The sequence below is a fragment of the Stomoxys calcitrans genome, chromosome 2 (genome assembly GCF_963082655.1).
Source record: "Stomoxys calcitrans chromosome 2, idStoCalc2.1, whole genome shotgun sequence".
NCBI classification, from domain to species: Eukaryota; Metazoa; Arthropoda; class Insecta; order Diptera; family Muscidae; genus Stomoxys; species Stomoxys calcitrans.
In genome coordinates this window covers 65,361,341-65,383,884 of record NC_081553.1, presented here as the reverse complement: position 1 = coordinate 65,383,884, position 22,544 = coordinate 65,361,341, and the positions used below count along the sequence as shown (strand labels likewise).

General features: G+C 38.2%; 1 protein-coding gene across 1 annotated transcript in view; it reads left to right on the top strand.

Moving 5' to 3' along the window:
* The first annotated feature begins 220 nt into the window (after positions 1-220).
* LOC106094064 (retinol dehydrogenase 13) overlaps positions 221-22,544 on the top strand; it is a 195,111-nt gene continuing 172,787 nt past the window's right edge. Inside the window, exon 1 of the mRNA XM_059363462.1 lies at positions 221-689. Within this exon, the coding sequence (XP_059219445.1) occupies positions 592-689 (98 nt within the window). The 5' untranslated portion in view covers positions 221-591. The remainder of the gene's footprint in view (positions 690-22,544) is intronic.

Genomic DNA, 22,544 nt, shown 5'->3' with positions numbered 1-22,544 from the left:
TTTAAAACATGAATGATGCACAAATCCCTAACAAATCACAGTAAAACAATGAAACATCAAATATGAGAAAAAAATACTAGTAAATCTACATCCAAATTTTGCTCCCCACCAAAAAAGTGCTCTGCTTTAAAACTAGAAACGAAGGAGGAGAGAAAAAAGCAACAAACCAACTGCTAGTAGATTGACTAGTGAGGAACATCGCGTAATTGCAGATATGATTCGAAATGAGATTTTCCGCGGTTCGTTGATTTTTATTGGCTTGGGGAGAACACATTGTGTTCGAAACATTCGGAGGGTGCGGGTGTGCGGCTTGGTATAGTGAAATTGTAGTGAAACTTTACACAAAATTATCATTGGCTATTCTTGTCCCCCAAGGAATGTTGTAGAGAAGAAAGCAAACGTTAAATAAAAATCAAAAATTCACATAAATCGTGAACTTGTCTCAAGTGGATTTTGGTTTCGCAAAGCACTTTTATTGAGTTCGCAAGTAAAAGATAAACTTTTCAATTTCCGCGCAAATCTTGTATTCATTCTTCGACTAGGACAAAGGCAAAGCAAAAAAAAAAAAATCAATAGAAGAAAACAATCAGTATGGATGATGTTATAGAGCTAATGGAAAATGCAGATCCCTTTAGGACATGGTGGCCTCCAATAGCGGCTGTTATCATAGGAATCATCATAACAGTGAGGTAAGTGAATTGGTATTGACAGCAAAGGATTGATGGAATTGAATGTGAATAGAGGTCCGATGCAACTAATTTTAAGTTTTGGATTTATATGGAATTTAAGGAGAAAATCTGCATGTTTCTACATGTGTTAGTCGTTTAAGGGCACTGTGTGATTTAATTATTTTGGGGACACAATTAAATGTAGGCCGCCAGTTCCCCAAAATTAGGACGTTCAGAGGTATAGGAGGAGATGCCAACCTTAACGTCAAAGTGGCTACCATTTTTGGCTCCTCGATAAGGGGCCTTCTTTTCCTAGACAAGTCCAAGCCAAGTTCTGCTGGGCAACACTTTCTTGTTCAAAAGTTTTATATGGTTTAAATACTAAAAACTGTCGCCACCGCACTAAACATATAGACCGGTAAATTAGTAAAATTAAAATAATATGGCAATATTATTTGATTTAAAAAAAGACTAAATGATGACTATTTAAAGTAAGTCATGTAGTCATGTATAGACAACTAGCTGTACCGGGTCCGCTCCGCTGCGACATCTCTGACTTTGTAGGGTGTTTAATATACTCTATTCTTAAAAATCTTTATTTCAGCCCGATATTGTCATGATGTCCGGATGGGGGGGTGAGCTGGTCCCCTAGACACTTGACCCTGAAAAAAATATCGGCATCGAGCTTAAATACCATTTATTTAAACCCCATATTGGCATTGGTTTAAGGGGAGTTTATAGTATGAGGCGTTCTCAAACTCTTGGCACCAAAATGTGTTCTCTTTTATATATCAGATTTGCTTCCTACTCTCAAATTCAATTACCTTTCATTTAACCCCTTATTCCAAAAGTGAGTAAATATGTCCGGTTAGGGCTATGGGCCTTAAAAACTATCAATATCAAGATCCACTCCCTTTAATACCCAAATTGTCATGGTGAGCAAATTCGTCCCACTTGGGGGTTGTTATGGGGGTGGGACGTCCCCTAGGCTGTTGGTCCCGAATTTTAATATTAAATTCGTGGTCTACTCCCCAATACCTTTCAATTGCAAATTTGCAAATTTTGCCCATGAACATGCCATTAAGGAACAGGGGCAAACTTCTCACATATCAATGAGTGCAGTCCGATTCAAGTTTAAGCTCAATGGGCTTCCTTTTTATAGCCGATTCCGAACGGTGTGCCGCAGTGCGACACATCTTTGGAGAGAAGTTTTACATGGCATAGTACCTCACAAATGTTGCCAGCATTAGGAGGGGAAAACCACCGCGGAAAATTTGTTTCTGATGGTTTCGCCAGGATTCGAACCCAGGCGTTCAGCGTCATAGGCGGACATGCTAACCTCTGCGCTGAGCCCCATATATCCATAGTCGCAAACATGACCAGTTTGGGGAGTGTTTTGAAGGTTGGAGCGTCCGTTCAGTGACTTGGCACTGAAAAGAAATATCAGATTCGTGTTCTTCTCTAAAATACCACTTATTACAGTCCCATATTGGAATGGTCACCAAATACATCCTATATAGGTGGTGTTAAGGGGGTGGGGTGGCCCCATAGACACTTTTTCCCGAATATCGATATCAGATTCGTGCTTTACTCCCAAAGACCTTTCATTTGAGCCCCATATTGCTATGGCTGAAATTTTTCCTCTTTTGGGGGTGTTTTTGGGAGGGGCGGCCCCCCAAACGCGCGACTCTACATTTCGATATCAGATTCGTATTCTACACTCAAATACCTTTTATCTAAGCCCTATATTGCCATGGTTAGTAAATAAGTCCTGTTTGGGGGGAGTTTTGGGGATGGGGGCCAACATTTGTATATCAGATTCGAATTCTACTCGCAAATATCTATCATTTGAGTCCCATATTGCCATGGTCGGTAAATATATCCGATTTTGGGGTGTTTTGGGGGTTGGGTGGTCCCCCTAACACTTGGTCTGGCAATCGGATATCAGGTATGTTTTCTTATCCTAAATACCTCTCATTTGAGTCCCATATTGTAGTGATTGGTCTAAATTTATATTTTGTAGGTTTTAGGGTGGGGCGGCCCCCTAGGTAGCCTATCTAAAATTAGGATACCAAATTTATATCTTTAGGTTACTGTAAGAGAGCACACAAAATTTCGCTTAAATCGCAACACCCATCACCGAGATTTCTCGTTTTTGAAAATTAGGGTAAGGGGGAGGATCCGCCCCCCTTCAGATATCAAAAAATTAATATAGTATCCTATTTTCACCGTCTGATTGGTTCAGCCGTTTTTGAGTCTATAAGGAACGCGCAAACAATCAAACCGACAAACAAACATAAATTGATTTTTTTACCCTACACCACCACTGTGGTACAGGGTATTATAGATTTGTGCATTTGTTTGCAACGCTAAGAAGGAGAAGAGCTAGACCCATCGATAAGTAAACGGATCAGCTTAGAATCACTTCCTGATTCGATTTAGCTATGTCCGTCTGTCTGTCTGTCCATGTATTCTTGTAATCAAGGTACAGGTCGCACTTGTTGTCCGATTATCAAAAAATGTTGCATAAGTCTCTTTTTTAATTCCAAGGACGAACGCTATTGATTTTGGAAAAAATCGGTCCAGATTTAGATATAGCTCCCATATATATCTTTCATCCGATGTGCCCTTTTAAAGCAGTAGAAGCCACAATTTTGGTCCGATCCTTACAAAATTTGGCACAAAGTGTTTTCATTGACGTCCCAGTATGTGTGCAAAATTTCATTGAAATCGGTTCAGATTTAGATATAGCTCCCATATATATCTTTCATCCGACATGCCCTTTTAAAGCTGTAGGACCCACAATTTTGTTCCGATCTTTACCAAATTTGTCACGAAGTGCTTTTTGAGATGTCCCAATATGTGTGCAAAATTTCATCTGAATCAAATCAGATTTATATATAACTCTCATATATATCTTTCATCCGATATGGACTTTTAAGGCTGTAGAGGCACAATTTTGGTCCGATCTTTATCAAATTTGGCACAAAGTGCTTCTTGTGACGTTGCAATATGTAATATTTCATTGAAATCGGTCCAGATTAAGATATAGCTCCCATATATATCTTTCATCCGATATGCCCTTTTGAAGCTGTAGGAGCCACAATTTTGGTCCGATTTTTAACAAATTTAGCATGAGATGATTCGTGTGACGGCTTACTACGTGTGCAAAAAATGTTTACAGAATAAATAATTTTGAAGAAAATCTGGATAATTAAAACGATGTCAACATTTTTGAGTAAGAATAGGGGGCGGACCTTTCCCATTAAAAGTATTTGAGAGTAGAAAACGAATCTGATATCCAATTGTGGGACTAAGAGTTTCGTGGGTCAACCCACCCTCAAAAAACCTCTCAAATCCGACATATTTACCGACCATGGCGATATGGATCATAAATGAAAGGTTTTGAGAGTGGAAAACGAATTTGATATTCAATTGTGGGACGAAGTGTTTCGCGGGTCACCCCAACCCCAAAAAACCCCTCAAGTCGGACTTATTTACCGGTCATGGCAATATGGGTCTTAAATGAAAGGTCTTTGGGAGTAGAGCACGAAATTGACTTCCACTTTTGGGACCAAGGAGCCTGGAGGTCCATCCTACCCCAAACAGGACTTTTAACTGACCATTGCAATGTGGAGTTTGAGAGTAGAAAATCCATTTCATCACAATCCTGTGAAAATTGGATAACTTAAGGGCCCAAATTCGGCACGGACATTGAGTTGTTGAATTTCGTATTGCAAATTTAAACAAAATTGGGTAATTAATAAAGCTTTCATGAGCTTCAGACCCTTTATCGGGAGATCGGTTTATATGACAGCTATATCTATATATACATTTTGAGTTTTTTTTACCATCTGAAAACAGGAAAAAGTGTTTGCTGTTATAGCAAAATATTACTTCTGTCCCAATTTCAGCAGACTTTCTGCTATTACAGCAAATATTTTTGTTGTTTTTACTGACAAATTTTCCTGAATGTAGCTACAGTGTAATTTCCCCTCTCGTTGCTAGAGATTCTCTCAGCACTAGTTTAGAGGGAAAATATGTGCTAGTTAAGGCAACAGTAAAATATTGAGTTTTAAAGAGACTTAATAATGAGTAAGCGGAAGGTTAGCCTATAAATTAAAAAAAACGTTAATAAAATAAATGAAACCTAACACAAGCAAGCAGAGATTTGTTTTTTGTTTGGTCTTTTTTATCGTTGTTCAATTTTTTTTCTCAAGTAATATGTTAAGGTTTATTATTTTTTAATGAAAAAAACTTTGTAAAATAAATGCCTATCACAGACCAGCAAGGATTTGTTTTGATTTAGTTTTTTTTGTCGTTTTCAATGAAAATGTTTAATTTTTTCTCGAGTAATCCGATTAGGTTTATTATTTAAATTAATAGACTTAATATGAATAATGTATTAAAAAGTTTTTCTTTCTACGCTTTTTTGGAAATTATACGCAGGATATTGTCCAGCTGTAGACCATTATGGTATTCAAAGAATTGCATGGCAAAAAGTCTTAATAAATTTAGGTTAAGCCGAAAATGTTAAAATGGGAGACCATTCTATTGGGTTGCCCAAAAAGTAATTGCGGATTTTTTAAAAGAAAGTAAATGAATTTGTAATAAAACTTAGAATGAACTTTAATCAAATATACTTTTTTTACACTTTTTTTCTGAAGCAAGCTAAAAGTAACAGCTGATAACTGACAGAAGTCACAAGCTGTGAAAAAATTTGTCAACGCCGACTATATGAAAAATCCGCAATTACTTTTTGGGCAACCCATATATCGCAGCTATAATAAACAAAAAAAAAAGTGCCAAACTTTGGGAACCGACCACCATGGATTCTACTAAAAATTAAATTGAATACATTGAGTGGAAGGGCATAATTTTATTCTACATACCAAACTTCTGTCAAACAAGCAAAAATTAAAGCTTCTAGGAACCGAACAATGGTGATCGAGACACCGGCTTACATGGGAGCTATATCAGGTTATAGACTGAGTTTGACCGTACTTGGCACAGTTTTTGGAATTCATAACAAATGACAACATGCAAAATTTCAGCCAAATCGGAAAAAATTGCTGCTTGTAAGGGCTCAAGAAGTCAAATCGGGAGATCGGTTTACATGGGAGCTATATCAGGTTAGAGACTATTTGGACCGTACTTGGCACAGTTGTTGGAAGTCATAACGGAACACTACAAGCAATATTTCAGCCAAATTGTATGAAAATTGCGGCTTCCAGGGGCTCAAGAAGTCAAATCTGGAAATTCTTTTATATGGGAGCTATATCTAAATCTGAACCGATATGACCCATTTGCAATCCCAAATGATCTACTTAGATATTAAGCATCTGTGCAAAATTTCAAGCAGGTAGCTTTACGCGTTCGACCTCTATCGTGATTTCGACAAACGGCGGACGGACGGACATGGCTAGATCGATTCAGAACAGCGAGAGTTACAAACGGAATGACCAGATTAGTATACCCCCATCCTATGGTGGAGGGTATAAAAAAGGGATATTGAGCTGAATCTTCTCACAGAACCTGATTATATCCATAGGCAGGTTTTGATGGGCTATATCGGATTGCATCTTTTTTATACCCACCACCGAAGGAATGAATATGCCCCCATATTCATTTTATCATTCCGTTTACAACACATCGAAAAATCCATTTCCGAACCTATAAAGTATATATATTTTTAATCGTTGTAAAAATCTAAGACCATCCAGCTATGTCCGTCTGTCTGTCAGTTGAAACCACGCTACGGTCTTTAAGAATTAAGAACATTGAGCTGAAACTTTGCACAGATTCTTTTCTATACCCTCCACCATAGGGTGGGGGTATACTAATTTCGTCATTCTGTTTGTAACACCTCGATATATGCGTCTAAGACCCCATTTAGTATATATATTCTTAATCGTCATGATATTTTAAGTCGATCTAGCCATGTCCGTCCGTCTGTCTGTCTGTCGAAAGCACGCTAACTTTCGAAGGAGTAAAGCTAGGCACTTAAAATTTTGCACAAATACTTTTTATTAGTGTAGGTCGGTTGGGATAGTTAATGGGCTAAATCGGTCCATGTTTTGATATAATAAACCGATATAAACCGATCTTAGGTCTTGACTTCTTGAGCCTCAAGAGGGCGCAATTCTCGTCCGATTTGGCTGAAATTTGTAAAACGGCTTCTCTCGTGACCTTCAACATACGTGTCTAATATGGTCTGAATCGATCAATAGCTTGATATAGCTCCCCTATAAACCTATCCCCCGATCTTGCTTCTTGAGCCCCTACAAGGCGCAATCCTTATCCGGATGACCTGAATTATTATACAATGACTTCGAAAATGTTCAGCATTCATTAACGGTCCGAATCGGACTATAACTTGATACAGCTCCAATAGCATAACAGTTCTTATTCAATACTCTTTGTTTGCCTAAAAAGAGATACCGCGCATAGAACTCGACAAATGCGATCCATGGTGGAGGATATGTAAGATTCGGCCCGGCCGAACTTCTCACGCTCCTACTTGTTTTTCATAATTTATTACCCATCATGTCTGTGAGGAGACCACCGTAGCGCAGACGTTAGCATGTCTGCCTATGACGGTGGTTCAGCGGTGGCTTTCCTCTCCTAATGCTGGGAACATTTGTGAGATAATATGCCATGTAAAACTTTTCTTCAAAGAGATGTCGCGCTGCGGCACGCCGTTCGGACTCGGCTATAAAAAGGAGGCCCCTTATCATTGAGCTTGAATCGGACTGCACTTATTGATATGTGAGTAGTTTGCCCCTGTTCCTTAGTGGAATGTTCATGGGAAAAATTTGCAATTTTCAATGGCAGTGAGGAAGTTGAAGGGGGGCTTTTTGGTTATTATCCCCAAACATATTACCCACAAGCCAACGGTTCTTAACACTTGAAGATGAGAGTTTGTTTTGCACGACCTATAACCATTTTGCACAACAATTAGAGGCACACATACTTCAAAAGTACTTAAATTTCTTTCAACATCCCACAGAATTCACAATGTGTCGAAGACGTTTGCTCTTCCGTTGGTGCTTTGTACATCGCCTCAAACCCTTCTCGCAGAAAAAATTATTTGCATTGGCAATTTAAATATGCAAATATATTTTGATTTCATTTCAAATAAATTTTTCTCCGAGAGAAGTGTACACCGCAAAGTTAAATGTAGCGCGGAATAAAAACGAAAGTGACAACAAAAAGTTGGAAAAAGAAACCCATCAATATGAGAATGTCTGTACCAGAGTGTGTGTGTGTGTGTGTGGGAGTGACTGCTCTTGCATGAGTTCTTGCCAGGAACTTTCCATACATCTTCGCCATTCGCTGTAAGTGCAGAAAAAAAAGAAGCATTCAAAAAAATAACGGCAATGTTCAATAATTGAAGTACGTTATTCTTTAACATAATGGCATTTTATCAATACGTGAGAGATGGGAATAACGAAGCGAAAATAAGTAAACCAATTATTGGCAAGGCCAACTTTCAAATGCGGTAGGTAGGGGTAAGTGATGGAGGTAGTTGCGTTGGTGGAGGTGGGGGGCAAATGTATTTAGCACGGTTTTGCCTTCTTTGCCAGCAAATGTCGGTCTCAACCTCCCACTCCCACCCCCTTACATAAGTTCTTCTCCTTCCCCTTCTTTGGCCCCCTATTAATTTGTATGCTTCTGCATTAAAGTGAAATGAGAATCACCAACAACAACAATGAACGTGAACAATTTGTAAATGGCAACATTATAATGTTAGTAGTATGTATGTATGTATGAGCGCTTGTTGTAATTTAAGTAAAACAACACCTGTCTAAATATTCCACAGGCATTGAATTGGGTCACGTTCGTACAGATAGTAGCGCATTGTTCAAGAATTGAATTCACTGATATTATGAATAGAGGTGGGAGAGGGGTAGGTAGTTTGGGGTCAACTTTCATTGTTTCAGGGCACTTGGTTGACAAATGCCCTGAATACCACAGGAATGTCAAGCAGAATAATCAAAGCCAGTAGACAGACAAACATAATATGACACTGTTCCAATAAATCTGGGATAAATCTTCAATACAATGAAAGACCCAGAAAATAAAATAAATTAAGATAAAATAATATAAAATAAAATAAAATAAAATAAAATAAAATAAAATAAAATAAAACAAAACAAAACAAAACAAAATAAAATAAAATAAAATAAAATAAAATAAAATAAAATAAAATAAAATAAAATAAAATAAAATAAAATAAAATAAAATAAAATAAAATAAAATAAAATAAAATAAAATAAAATAAAATAAAATAAAATAAAATAAAATAAAATAAAATAAAATAAAATAAAATAAAATAAAATAAAATAAAATAAAATAAAATAAAATAAAATAAAATAAAATAAAATAAAATAAAATAAAATAAAATAAAATAAAATAAAATCAAATCAAATAAAATCAAATAAAATCAAATCAAATCAAATAAAATAAAATAAAATAAAATAAAATAAAATAAAATAAAATAAAATAAAATAAAATAAAATAAAATAAAATAAAATAAAATAAAATAAAATAAAATAAAATAAAATAAAATAAAATAAAATAAAATAAAATAAAATAATATAAAATAAAATAAAAGAAATTAAAATAAAACCAAAATAAAAAAAATAAAATACAATGAAATTAAATAAAGTAAAATAAAATAAAATAAAATAAAATAAAATAAAATAAAATAAAATAAAATAAAATAAAATAAAATAAAATAAAATAAAATAAAATAAAATAAGATCACTAGTAAATTATATAAAAAAACGGTTTAGAATTCGATATAGCTCAGATATATATTTTTGTCCAATTTTGACTAATACTGAAGTAATTTGGTGGTTTGTGAATCGATCCTCAAAAAATTTGGCAAGAAGGTTTCTCTTGCGACTCTTTGGATCACTGATGAATTTCATATAAATCAGTTCAGATTTAGATATAGCTACAATATGTATGGATCTCCTGATTTTTATGACCTCCATCATAGGACGGGGGCATACGAATTTCATCATTCCTCGAAATATGCGTCTAAGAACCCATAAAAAAAAAATATATATATATATTCTTCATCGACTTGACATTTTAAGTCGATTTAGCAATGTCCGTCCGTCCGTCTGTTTGTCGAAAGCATGCTAACTTTCGAGGGAGTAAGGCTGGGCACTTGAAATTTTTCACAAATACTTCTTATTAGTGTAGGTCGTTTGGGATTATAAATCGGCCGAATCAATTATATTTTGATATAGCTGCCACATGAACTGGGAGGACATCGTAGTGCAGAGGTTAGCATGTCCGCCTATGTCCCTGAAGGCCTAGATTTGAATCCTGGCGAAATCATAAAAAAAAATTTTCAGCGGTGGTTTTTCCTCCTTGTGCTGGAAACAGCGTGCCGCAGTGCGACACATCTCTCCAAAGAGGAGTCGTACTTATTAAAGCCATACGGAATCGGCTTTAAAAAGGAGGCCCCTTGAGCTTAAACTTGAATCGGAATGCACTCATTGATATGTGAGAAGTTTGCCCTTGTTCCTTAGTGGAATTGTCATGCGCAAAATTTGCAATTTGCCACATGAACTGATCTTGGGTCTTGACTTCTTGTGCTTCTAGAAGGCTCAATTTTTTTCATTTCACATTTCAATATCGACGACTTAGCTTGCATATCCCATAAGGTATCAAAAGGTCGGCTCGACTTTAACCCGTCCTTACTTTTTTTAATACCCACCACCATACGATGGGGGTATACTAATCTAGTCATTCCGTTTGTAGCACCTCGAAATATTCGTCTAAGACCCCATAAGGTATATATATATTCTTGATCGCCTAGATGTTCTAAATCGATCAAGCCGTATCCATCCGTCCGTCCGTCTGTCGAAATCACAAAATCACGAAAGCGGTCGAACGCCTAAAGCTAGTCGTTTGATGTAGGTCGTTTGGGCCATGGACCATATCGGTTGAGATTTTGATAAAGCTCCCATATGAACCACTTCTTGAGCCCCTGGAAGCCATATAGTCTTCTGTTAAGTTTTCCAACAACTGTGCCAAGTACGGTCCTAACCGGTCTATATCCTGATATAGCTCCAATATAAAGAGATCTCCCGATTTGAATTCTTGAGCCCTTACAAGCAACCAGATTTGTCCGATTTGTCTGAAACTTTGCATGTAGTGTTCTGTTGAGACTTCCAAGATACCGCGCAAAGAACTCGACAAATGCGATCCATGGTAGAGGGTATATAAGATTCGACCCGAACGAACTTTGAACGCATGTAGACATGTAGTCTTTTATTTCTTATTGAATTTAATATGGTGTATGTATAAGCAGACCTCAATTTCAATAAAGAAGAATTAAAAAAAATATAGCTTAGATTTTCCTGGCTCTTGTAAAGAATTGTTGATTCCCGGTAGCACTTATAAACTCATTTTTATTTTTGTCGCCCTATTTTTTCAACCACAAATGAGCAATCATGATTATTTGAATTGGTTTGCATTTCAAATAGTTATAATCATCACAATGATGAATATGTCATCTATCCACCCAACCATTCATTCATTCATTCATTCATCAATCCATTCATGTGGACATTTTCAACATGCTTGCATTAATGGCCATTAATTAAATTGAAATAAAAATCAATTTAATCCACCACAAAACGCAACGATTCAATTAAAACAATTTTTCAAGTGTCAATTATGTTACAGAAACATAACCCTTGTTTGCTATTTTTCCTCTCCACTTTTGCTGGAGTTTTTTTTTTTTTTTCCCCAGACGTATCGCTTGTTTTGTTAGCAATTAATTGTGTTGCGAACATTGAAATGGGTTAAATGGGTACCATGACACATTTGAGCAAGGAAATGAAGGGAGAAAAAAGTCCATCATGAATGTCCTTTACACGCTTACAGCGCAGTTAATGCATCGCATACCACCAGCATCACTTGCCGTACGGTTCAATTCAACGTTGTATACGCGTTGGCCAACAACCACTATTACACCGCAACATGAAGCGAAGTGCGAATACATGCGAAGCACAATGTATGACTATGAGTTATGGAGGAGTAAAATAATTCTCAATAAAAAGGGAAGGGGGCTGCCATTATACCGAGAAGGTTCATGTTAAGGCAGAAAAATACTTAAATGCAGCATATGAGGTAATGGAAAGAAATTTAGATGTTGACTATTTATACGAAATGGTAAACAAGGATCGAATATTTTTATATGGTAAACAATGTTGTATGTATAATATGACCAAAGCTGCAATGTAAGGGCTCTGATGGCTACTTAGGTAAGGTATAACATTTTCTCCCTTCACAATTATAAATTTCACTGATGCTGATGAAATAGAAAAAGATTTTATGTCTGTAGTTCGTTAACTTCACGTCATATAGTCCTTTATCATGGCCGCATAACTTTCCATAGGCGGTCGCTTATAAAGTCCATTAAAGTTTAGTAGACACACTTTTGCTACATAAAAACGAGCTGCATTGATTGTTTAAAACTTAGGAAATGCCGACGATGCAGTATCGGTATTACTTGACCAAAATGACAACCACCAACTACATACTACAGTGCTGCGGTTCGATGGATAAGTACAATGTACTAGAATAGGAAGTAAGTAGAGATGACCTTATCTAGGGCAAATTATTTTCCATACAAGCAAAAAATCCAATTGAAAATTGCTTCCTGCAGATGCTAAAAATGTAAAATCGAGAGAGACAGAGAGAGAGAGAGAGAGAAGTTTACATAGGAATTATGGACCGAATTGGATTATGGACCGATTTGGGACATCATTGTTAGATCTTGGTCGTCATTTCATCATTTAAATTTCAGCCAAATCGATAAGAATTGCGCTCTTTAGCGCCGTTTGTGTAAATACAAATGTGCCTATGAACATTCCATTAAGGAAAAGGAGTAAACTTCTCACATATGAATGTGAGATGTTTAAGTGTTATGCATTGCACCATAAATCGCTATAATGATACTGATAGCGTTACTAAACGTCATGGTGGTAATCCAAAAAACTATTACAATACCTAAAATGAAGCGAAAAGAATTCAACGAAATTCACGCAGTAGTGACAGTCAAGTGGCAAATGGTCTAAAAATGTTTCGTAAAGGAATGCAACATATATTGAAAAACGAACGTAAGGTACACTGTTAGAAAAATTACGTTTTTTGCCAATACCGCCTGAGATTATTTTGTTCACGCCATTGACAAAGATTTTTAATACCATTTGGCATCAATTCAATACCGGACAAAGGAAGCGTTTAAGAATTGACGGCGTCACATTTGTATTCTTGCGCCTTCATTGCGCCAGAATAATCAAAAATGGTTTGTGTACTAAAACCAATAACGGTCTGGTGCTAAAACCAATAACAATTTGATATTAAAACCAATACCAGTTTGGTAATAAGGATAGTACCAAACGGTACTAATCGTTTTATGTTTCAACCATACCATCCGCTATTGTTTTTGTACCATAAGGTGCTGCTTGTTGGTACTGTTGGTAAAGTTTGACATCAACTTTTCTCCGGGTGTAAAACCTTGCATGTTCCAAAAGCCATATGATGTTATACCAAAGAAAGCAAAAGCAAAAAGTCACCACCAAAACGGGTATACGAGGTCTGATCGAAAAATAACCGTTATTTTCATATTGCGTGAGTTATGTATGTTTGATTTTCGCATTTTTATACCCTCCACCATAGGATGGAGGTATACTAACTTCGTCATTCCGTTTGTAACAACGGGAAATATTCGTCTGAGACCCTATGAAGTATATATATTCTTGATCGACATGACATTTTAAGTCGATCTAACCATATCCATCCGTCGAAAGCACCCAAATCTTCGAAGGCGTAGAGCTAGGCGCTTATTATTCGTGTAGGTCGGTTGGGATTGTAAATGGGCCATATCGGTCCATGTTTTGATATAGCTGCCATATAAACCGAACTTGGATCTTGATTTCTTGCGCCACTAGAGGGCGTAATTCATATCCGATTTGGCTGAAATTGAAATTAAATTGTACGAAATGTTTTGTTATAACTTCCAACAACTGTGCTAAGTGTGGTATAAATCGGTTCGTGACCTGATATAGCTGCCATATAAACCGATCTCCTTATTAAACCTTTTGAGCCACTAGAAGGCGCAATTATTATCCAATTTGGCTGAAATTTTGCATGAAGTATTTTGTTAGAACTTCCATCACATACGCTAAGTATGCTTCAAATCGGTCTTTAACCTGATATAGCTGAAATATAAACAGATCTTGGATCTTGATTTCTTATGCCTCTAGAGGGCGAAATTCTTAACCAAGTTTATTGATGGCAGTCCTCTGGCCGTCACGGCCAAATCGTCTGGCATTTCATTTCCCTTTACTCTGCTATGGCCCAGCGATCTTGCCATCCTCAGAGAAGGCGTTAATCTCCTTCTTACAGTCCAAGACTGTTCTTGGCCTTACCGTCCTTCTTCTTATTGTTCTGATGACCAGTTTCGCGTTAACACCACACCACTCCACACATTTCCTGATCGCCCGAATCACAAACTGCAGGACAGTATTATGGTCAGGCAGTTTGAAACCAGATCTCAGTCCCTGGATTCTCAATATAGACCCCTACGCCCACTCTGGCCTTGACCCATTTGTGTAGCATGAACTCTTAGATGGCTATACCAGAGTTCCGTCCATGCAGGACTGTGCTGCTGGCAGTAGTGCCAAGCACTTGACCTCAAGTGTCGTCTCAGATATGCGATAGGAAACCTCTTACGTTCCTTCCAGGTTTCCTATCGTTACCTCAATTATATCGCGATGGTGTGACCCGCTGCTATTTTATATGCATTCTCCCATCGCTACCAGTCTCATAGCCGCAATGGCTACCAACGCTTAATCTGTATGTCTATTGGTGCGATAGCAAGACAACGTGTTCTCTGAACCTCTTGTATTATCCTCATGCACCTTGCACTTTTTTTCCAACGCAGTCCACTCAACTACTGAGGCATAAATAGGTATTGCTCTAATCACGCTCCTGTAGAGCCAGTGGACAGGCCTAGGATTCATGCCCCATTTCGAGTTTACTAACCGTCTAAATAATGCACAACATCCGTGATCCTTCATGGTGCGCTCCAGAATGTGACACTTCCAATTCAGTTTGCTATTCGAATCACTTTTTAGTATTTGACCTTCTCATTTATCGAAATCGTTCTTGAGCCAAAGTAGTGCATCAAATTGGGCCACCTTCATCTTACTCGTGCACAGATTTCCGCCTTTTGTGGGTGAACTTTGAGACCCCAAAATCTAGTCCAATCAAATGCCATCTCAAAGACCCTTTCAGCCCTTCTGCATAGCTGATTCGGATCCTTATGCCTAGGGGAGGCCACCGTAGCGCAGAGGTTAGCAAATCCGCCTATGACGCTGAACGCCTGGGTTCGCACCCTGGCAAATCCTTTTCCTGTCCCTTATCTCCCCTCGCGATCTTATCTGGGGACTTACATCTTTTCACTTTCTCATCTACACATCTTTTTTCACAAGGGTGCCAAGCTGGCCTGCAAGTGAGCTCACTTTTATGGTGGGCTATCTATTCAACATAAACCTGAGATTGCAACAAAAAGAAAATTTCAAATAAAAAAAAATTAAAAGCGTGCTTAGTTCGGCCGGGCCGAATCTTATAAACCCTCCACCATGCATCGCATTTTTCAAGTTATTTGACCGGTATCTCTTTATAAGCAAACAAAGGATAATGGATCAAAATTTCTATGCTATTGAAGCAATATCAGGTTATGGACCGATTCGGGCCATACTTGATATGGATGTTGGGGACTGTAGTAGAAGTCGTTGTGCATGGGATCAGTATTGGGCCCTATAAAGGCCCAAGAAGCCATCTCTTTATTGGGAAACAAAGGATAATGGATCACAATGTCTATGCTATTGAATATAGATATCAGGTTATGGACAGATTCAGGCCATACTTGGTTTGTATATTGGAGACTGTAGTAGAAGTCCTTGTGCATAGTTTCAGCCAAATGGGATAAGTATTGGGCCCTATAGGGGCTCAAGAACCCAAATCGAGAGATCGCTTTATATGGGAGCCACATAACGCTAAGGACCGATTCACACCATATTTGGCACATATGTTGAAGGTCACAGAAGAAGTCGTTGTACAAAATTTCAGCTTAATCAGACAAGAACTGCGCCCTATGCTGGCTCAAGAAGTGCTATCGGGAGATCGGTTTATATGGGAGCTATATTAGATTTTAGACCGATTCAGATCATGCATGGCATGTATGTTGAAAGTCCTAGGGTAAGTCGTTGTGTATAATTTTAGCCCCATCAGCTAAAATCATTGCGCCCTCTAGAGGCTCAAGAATAATAGTCGGGAGATCGTTTTATATGAGAGCTATATCAGGATTTAAACATACTCAGACCATACTTGGCACATCTGTTAAGTGTCATAAGAAATTCGCTCTGCAGAGACTTAAGAAGTCATATCGGTAGATCGATCGGTTATAACAAAACATGGGCCGGTTTAATCCATTTACAGTCCCAAACGAAGTATTTGTGCAAAATGTCGAGGGCCTAGCTTTACTACTTCGAATGTTAGCGTGCTTTCAACAGACAGAGAGACCGACGAACGAATAGACGGACAGACAGATGGACAAGGCTACATCGACTTAGAATGTAAAGACGATGTTGGGTCTCAAATCATTATTTCGATGAGTTACCAATGGTATGGCGATGATAGTATACGCCCATCCTATGGTGGAGGGTATACAAATGTCAATTTTCAATTCTCTTTTTAACTCACTTTTTCAAAATCTTTGTGTCTGAAGCCAATTTTTAATCAAAATTTTTAATTAAAAATTTAATCAAATCCCTAAGGGCAATACTGGATGTTTACTACCAAAACTGATGTAACATTTAATATTCCTACTGGCATCCCTAATTGCAACTATATGTCCAATCACTGTGTGTGTACACGCACATACACACATTTGAAAGCCTCTGTGTTGGCGCCCGCCATGACGAAAAGGAGTTCAAAGGCAAACCACAATGGACACATTCATTCGATGCTCTCGAATTGCATGACCATGTCACTCGCTAATGCGTAAACAAATTAACAATTTTACGCTTCTTTAGCGCGGGGGGTTGGACAAGTGAATTGATCGCAGCGAGGATGGCAAAGAGATTGCTGCAGCTCTGCCATGACACAAAAACAAATAAAAAAGCACATTAAAAACATGCAGTTTTTGGATTGAAGCAAACAAAATGAAGCGCTGCTGCAAATATTGCACAGCTAAGGATATTTTTATCGTAAACACTTAAAAGTTTGATGCGTTTTTTCTGCTTCCACCCACCGCAACTTGAAAACATTTGCACTTAACAGCGGTCAATTGCATGTAATGCTAGATTGGAGGGTAATAACATTAAATGGATGTGTATGTCACTCAATGTTTTTGAAATGGTTTAAGGTAAAGGCTAAAAGGGATTAAAATAAATTGAGTCCATATGTGCATGAGTGCAGAATTAGCTTAAATCGGGAAACCATGAGGCAGGATTAATTGGTGCAAATAATGAAGAGATTTGTTATATGATTCTAAAAAGCTCTATGCGGAAGATTATGAGGATTAAATATCGACAATATTTCGACAATAAATTTTTGAACTATATCAAGTTATGGTCCTATTCGGACCATAATGGGATGAATGTTGGAGAACACAGTACAAGTCATTAAATAATATTTCAGCTAAATCGAATAAGGATTTCGCTCTTTAGGACCTCAAAAAGTAAAATAGTGCGATCGTTTTAAAAAGGAGCTGTATTATTTAGGTTATAGACCGATTCAAACCATATTTGACACATATGTTGAAGGTCATGGGAGAAGCCGTTGTACAAAATTTCACCCAAAACAGACGATAATTGCGGCCCTATAGAGGCTCCAGAAGTCAAGATCCCAGATCGGTTTATATGGCAGCCAAATCAGGTTATGGACCGATTTGAACCATACCTTGCACGGTTGTTGGAAATCATAACGAAAGACTTCATGCAAAATGTCAGTGAAATTAGGAAGGATTTGCGCCCTTAAAAGGCTCAAGAAGTCAAGACCCCAGATCGGTTTATATGGCAGCTATATCAAAATAATTTCAGTCAAGTCGGACAAAAATTGCGCCCTCTAGAGGCTTAAGAAGTCAAGACCCAAGATCGGTTTATATGGCAGCTATATCAAAACATGGACCGATTTGAACTATACTTCGCGCAGTTATTGGAAGTGATACCAAAACACCATGTGCAAAAATTTCAGTCAAATCGGATTAAAATTGCGCCCTGTAGTGGCTCAAGAAGTCAAGGCCCAAGATCGGTTTATATGACAGCTACTTCAGGTTAACCATCGATTTCATCCATACTAATTACAGTTGTTGGAAATCATAACAAAACACGTCACGCAAAATTTCAGCCAAATCGGATAGGAATTGCGACCTCTACAGGCTGAAGAAGTCAAGATCCCAGATCGGTTTATATGACAGCTATATCAGGTTATGCATCGATACCACCCATACTAATTGCAGTTGTTGGAAATCATAACAATCGGAAATCAGCCAAATTGGATACGACTTGAGCCCTCAAGAGGCTCAAGAAGTCAAGACCCCAGATCGGTTTATATGACAGCTATATCAGGTTATGCACCGATTTCACCCATAATTGGCAGAGTTGTTGAAAGTCATAACAAAACACTTCATGCAAAATTTCTGCCAAATCGGATACGAATTGCGCCCTCTAGAGGCTCAAGAAGTCAAGACCCCAGATCGGTTCATATGGCAGCTATATCAGGTTATGGACCGATTTCAACCATACTTATCACGGTTGTTGGAAACCATAACAAACCGTGCAAAATTTCATTCAAATCGGATAGGAATTGCGCCCTCTATATGCTCAAGAAGTCAAGACCCCAGATCGGTTTACATGACAGCTATATCAGGTTATGAACCGATATGAACCATACTGTGCACAGTTGTTGAAAATCATAACGAAACACTTCATGCAAAATTTCAGCCAAATCTGATAAAAATTGCGCCCTCTAGAGGCTCAAGAAGTCAAGACCCCAGATCGGTTCATATGGCAGCTATATCAGGTTATGGACCGATGTGAACCATACTTATCACTGTTGTTGGAAGTCATAACGAAACACTTCATGCAAAATTTCAGCCAAATTGGATAAAAATTGCGGCCTCTAGAGGCTCAAGAAGTCAAGACCCTAGATCGGTTTATATGACAGCTATATCAGGTTATGCACCGATTTTACCCATACTTGGCACAGTTTTTGGAAAAAACGGCTCATGCAAAATTTTCGTACAATCCCAACCGATCTACACCTATATGAAGTATTTGTGCAAAATTTCAAATGGCTAGCTTTACTCCTTCGAAAGTTGGCGTTCTTTCGACAGACAGATGGACGGACGGACATGGCTAGATCGAAATCTCTCGACGATCATGAATGTATATACTTTATGGGGTCTGAGACGAATATTTCGAGGTGTTACGAACAGAATGACGAAATTATTATACCCCCATCCTACGGTGGGTAAAAATGAATTTGTGTTTGTTTGTTCCGTATGGACTCAAAAACGGCTGAACCGTTTATCTTGAAATGTTCACGACGGTGTAGGTTGGTCTGGAAGGCTATATAATTTTTTGATATCGGAAGGGGGGCAGACCCTCCCCCTTACCCCAAAAGTACCACCCAAAAATAAAAGTGTACCGATCAGTACAATATGGGATTCAAATGAAAGAGATTCAGGAGTAGAGTACGAATTTCATATTAAAAATTGGGTCCAAATAACTGGGCGGCCGCCCCAACTCCAAAACCCTCTAAAATAGGTTCATTGAACAAGCATGTCAATATGGGACTCAAATGAAAGGTATTCGGGAGTACATTACTAATATGGTCATGAAGAATAAATATGCTTTATAATTTGTTGATATCGAAAGGGGGGACGGACCCTCCCTTTTACCCCAAAAATACCACCCAAAATCATAAGTGGACCGATAAAGACAATATGGATATCAAATGAAAGGTATTGAAGAGTAGAATAAGAATATGTTATTAAAAATTGCATCCAGGTACCCAAGAAATCGCTCTAACTCCAAAATGTCTAAAAGCAGACAAATTGGTCGTCCATATCAATATGGGGCTTAAATGAAAGGTATTCGGGAGTGGATTACGATTCTGGCATACAAAATCAGATTGAAGTGTAGGGGGTCACCCCACCCACCAAAAACTCCCCAAATGGACATATGACCCATCGTGACTATATGGGACTCGGTTTGTTTGTTTGTTCCGTAGAATCAAAAAAAGGAAACAAAAGTTATATAATTCTTAGATATCGGAGGGGGGCTGACCCTCGCCCTTACACCAAAAACGCCACCTAAAACCAAAAGTGGTCTAATAGGCACAATATAGGTATCAAATGAAGGGTATTGGAGACTAAAAAAGGAATATCGTGTTAAAATTTGGGTTCAAGTATCCAGCAGGCCGCCCCAACCCCAAAACTCCTCTAAACATATTTATTCGTCGTTCCTATCAATATGGAACTCAAATGAAAAGTATCTGGCAGTAGAATACAAATATGGCATAAAAAATTAAGTCCAACTAATGTGAGGTCGCCCCACCCCCAAATACCCCCAAATGGGCATATCAGCCAACCATGGCTATATGGGATTCAAATGAAAGTCATTTGGGAGTAGATTAAAAATATGGCATTAAAACTTGCGTCCAAGTCAAGGTGGCGCTTTTCCTCCACAAAATACTTCGAATAGGTTAATTGACCCATTATGGCAATATGGAACTCAAATGAAAGCCATTTGAGAGTAGAAACCGAATTTGACATCCTATTTGGGGGTACGCCCTGAACCACCCCTTTAACTGAACTTCATTTCCGACTATACCAATATGGAGCTCAAGTCAACGGTATTTGGTAGTAAAGAACGAATTTGATATCTATTTTCAGGGCAAAATGCCGGTGGCCACCCCAGCCCCAAAATACCCTCCAAACGGTTCATATTTTCCGACCATGACAATATGGGTATCAAAGTAAAGGGATTTGGGGGTAGACACAAATTTGATATCCATATTTGAGTCGAAATGTCTGCCCTAAAAAGCACTTCTCATTGCCCTAATTTCAAAAATACCAGATCTTGGAGATTGGTAATGCGATTCGTTCGTCTTTTGCACTCTAACAGTCAGCAAAAAAAAAACATGGTTTCTATTGTTGGGAAAGGGTGCCGCGGGGAGCCGCCCAAAACCCGCCAAATGGACCTATAGACTATTCAGGACAATATAGAGGCATGTGTTTGAGGAGCCACCCCACCCCAAAATACCTCGCTATTATATGAAAGCTATTTGGGGTGGAAATTTATTGATCTTCGGGAAATTTATATTCATTTTCGGGACAAAAACCCTGGGGTCCACCCCACCCTCAAACACAACTTATTAACCCAAAACCTGCCAAATGGACCTATAGACTATTCAGGACAATATAGAGCCATGTGTTTGAGGAGCCGCCCCACCCCAAAATACCTCCCTATTATATGAAAGCCATTTGGGGTGGAAATTTATTGATCTTCGGGAAATTTATATTCATTTTCAGGACAAAGACCCTGGGGTCCACCCCACCCTCAAACACAACTTATAAACCGATCATGCCATGATGGGACTCATATGAAATGTTTCTGAAAGTAGAGCACGAATCTTATATTTACTTTAATGGCCAAGTGACCATCCCCATTACCTCCACAAAATACTTCGAATAGGTTAATTGACCCATTATGGCAATATGGGACTCAAAAGAAAGTTATTTGGGAGTAGAGTAAAAATTTGCCCAGGAACCGAGCAGGGGCAAACTTCTCACAGTGAGTGCTATCCGATTCAAGTTGAGTTTATCAACGATAAGGACCTTTTTTATAGCCGAGTCCGAACGGCGGGCCGCAGTGCGACACCTCTTTGGGGAGAATTTTTTACATGACCATGTATGGCATGGTACCTCGAAAATGTCGCCAGCATTAAGAGGGGATAATCACCGCTTTCAGTTTTGTCCGAAGTTCCGCCAGGATTCGAACGCAGGCGTTCAGTGTCATAGGCGGACATAGACTGCAGTAGCACGAATTCGATATGCACATTCAGGGCGAAGTGTCCGCACCCTAAAAAGATATTAAGGAGTAAAAGAAGGCACAGAGGAGCGGGCCCTGTCCAGCTTGTTTTAAAAAAAATCATATTTTGACGAAATCTTTAAATCAATGATTGTGGTTTCAGCAGGATAATGGCCAGTTTCAGATCATTTGTTTTGTTGTATCAATGGAAACTCGCAATTTATATAAATTCACAAAAAAATTGCCCACAATTAAAATGTTACTTTAATTACCCTTTTGTGTTATCTTTACATTAATTGCTGACATAATGTCTGGAGTCCATATTTCAGTTTTATACATACTCGTAGTCACATTGTTATCCCCTGGTCATTGTGTCACTGCAAATCAAGTTAAGAGTATGCCAATGAATGCGCCAGCAACACTCCATGTATGCAGGGGCAAAGCTTTAAGTGGTCCGTCCAACAACCACCATCAATTCCTTACCTTGGGAATCAAAGTGCCAGGGAGCAACAAGAAAGCAACAACGTAACCAATTCCATTTTCAGTCAAATGTGCTAAAACCAAACATGGTGTGTGATTGCTGATTGCTACCTGACATTGGGCAAATATCCACAAGGATAACAGGGCATAATTAAGTTCTTATTGTAGTGATTGGTGTGCTCGAATATTCGAAACGATAGCCACAAAGACACATTCTTATAGCAGCATAGTAGTGGCAGGGGGGGATGGGGACGTAAGA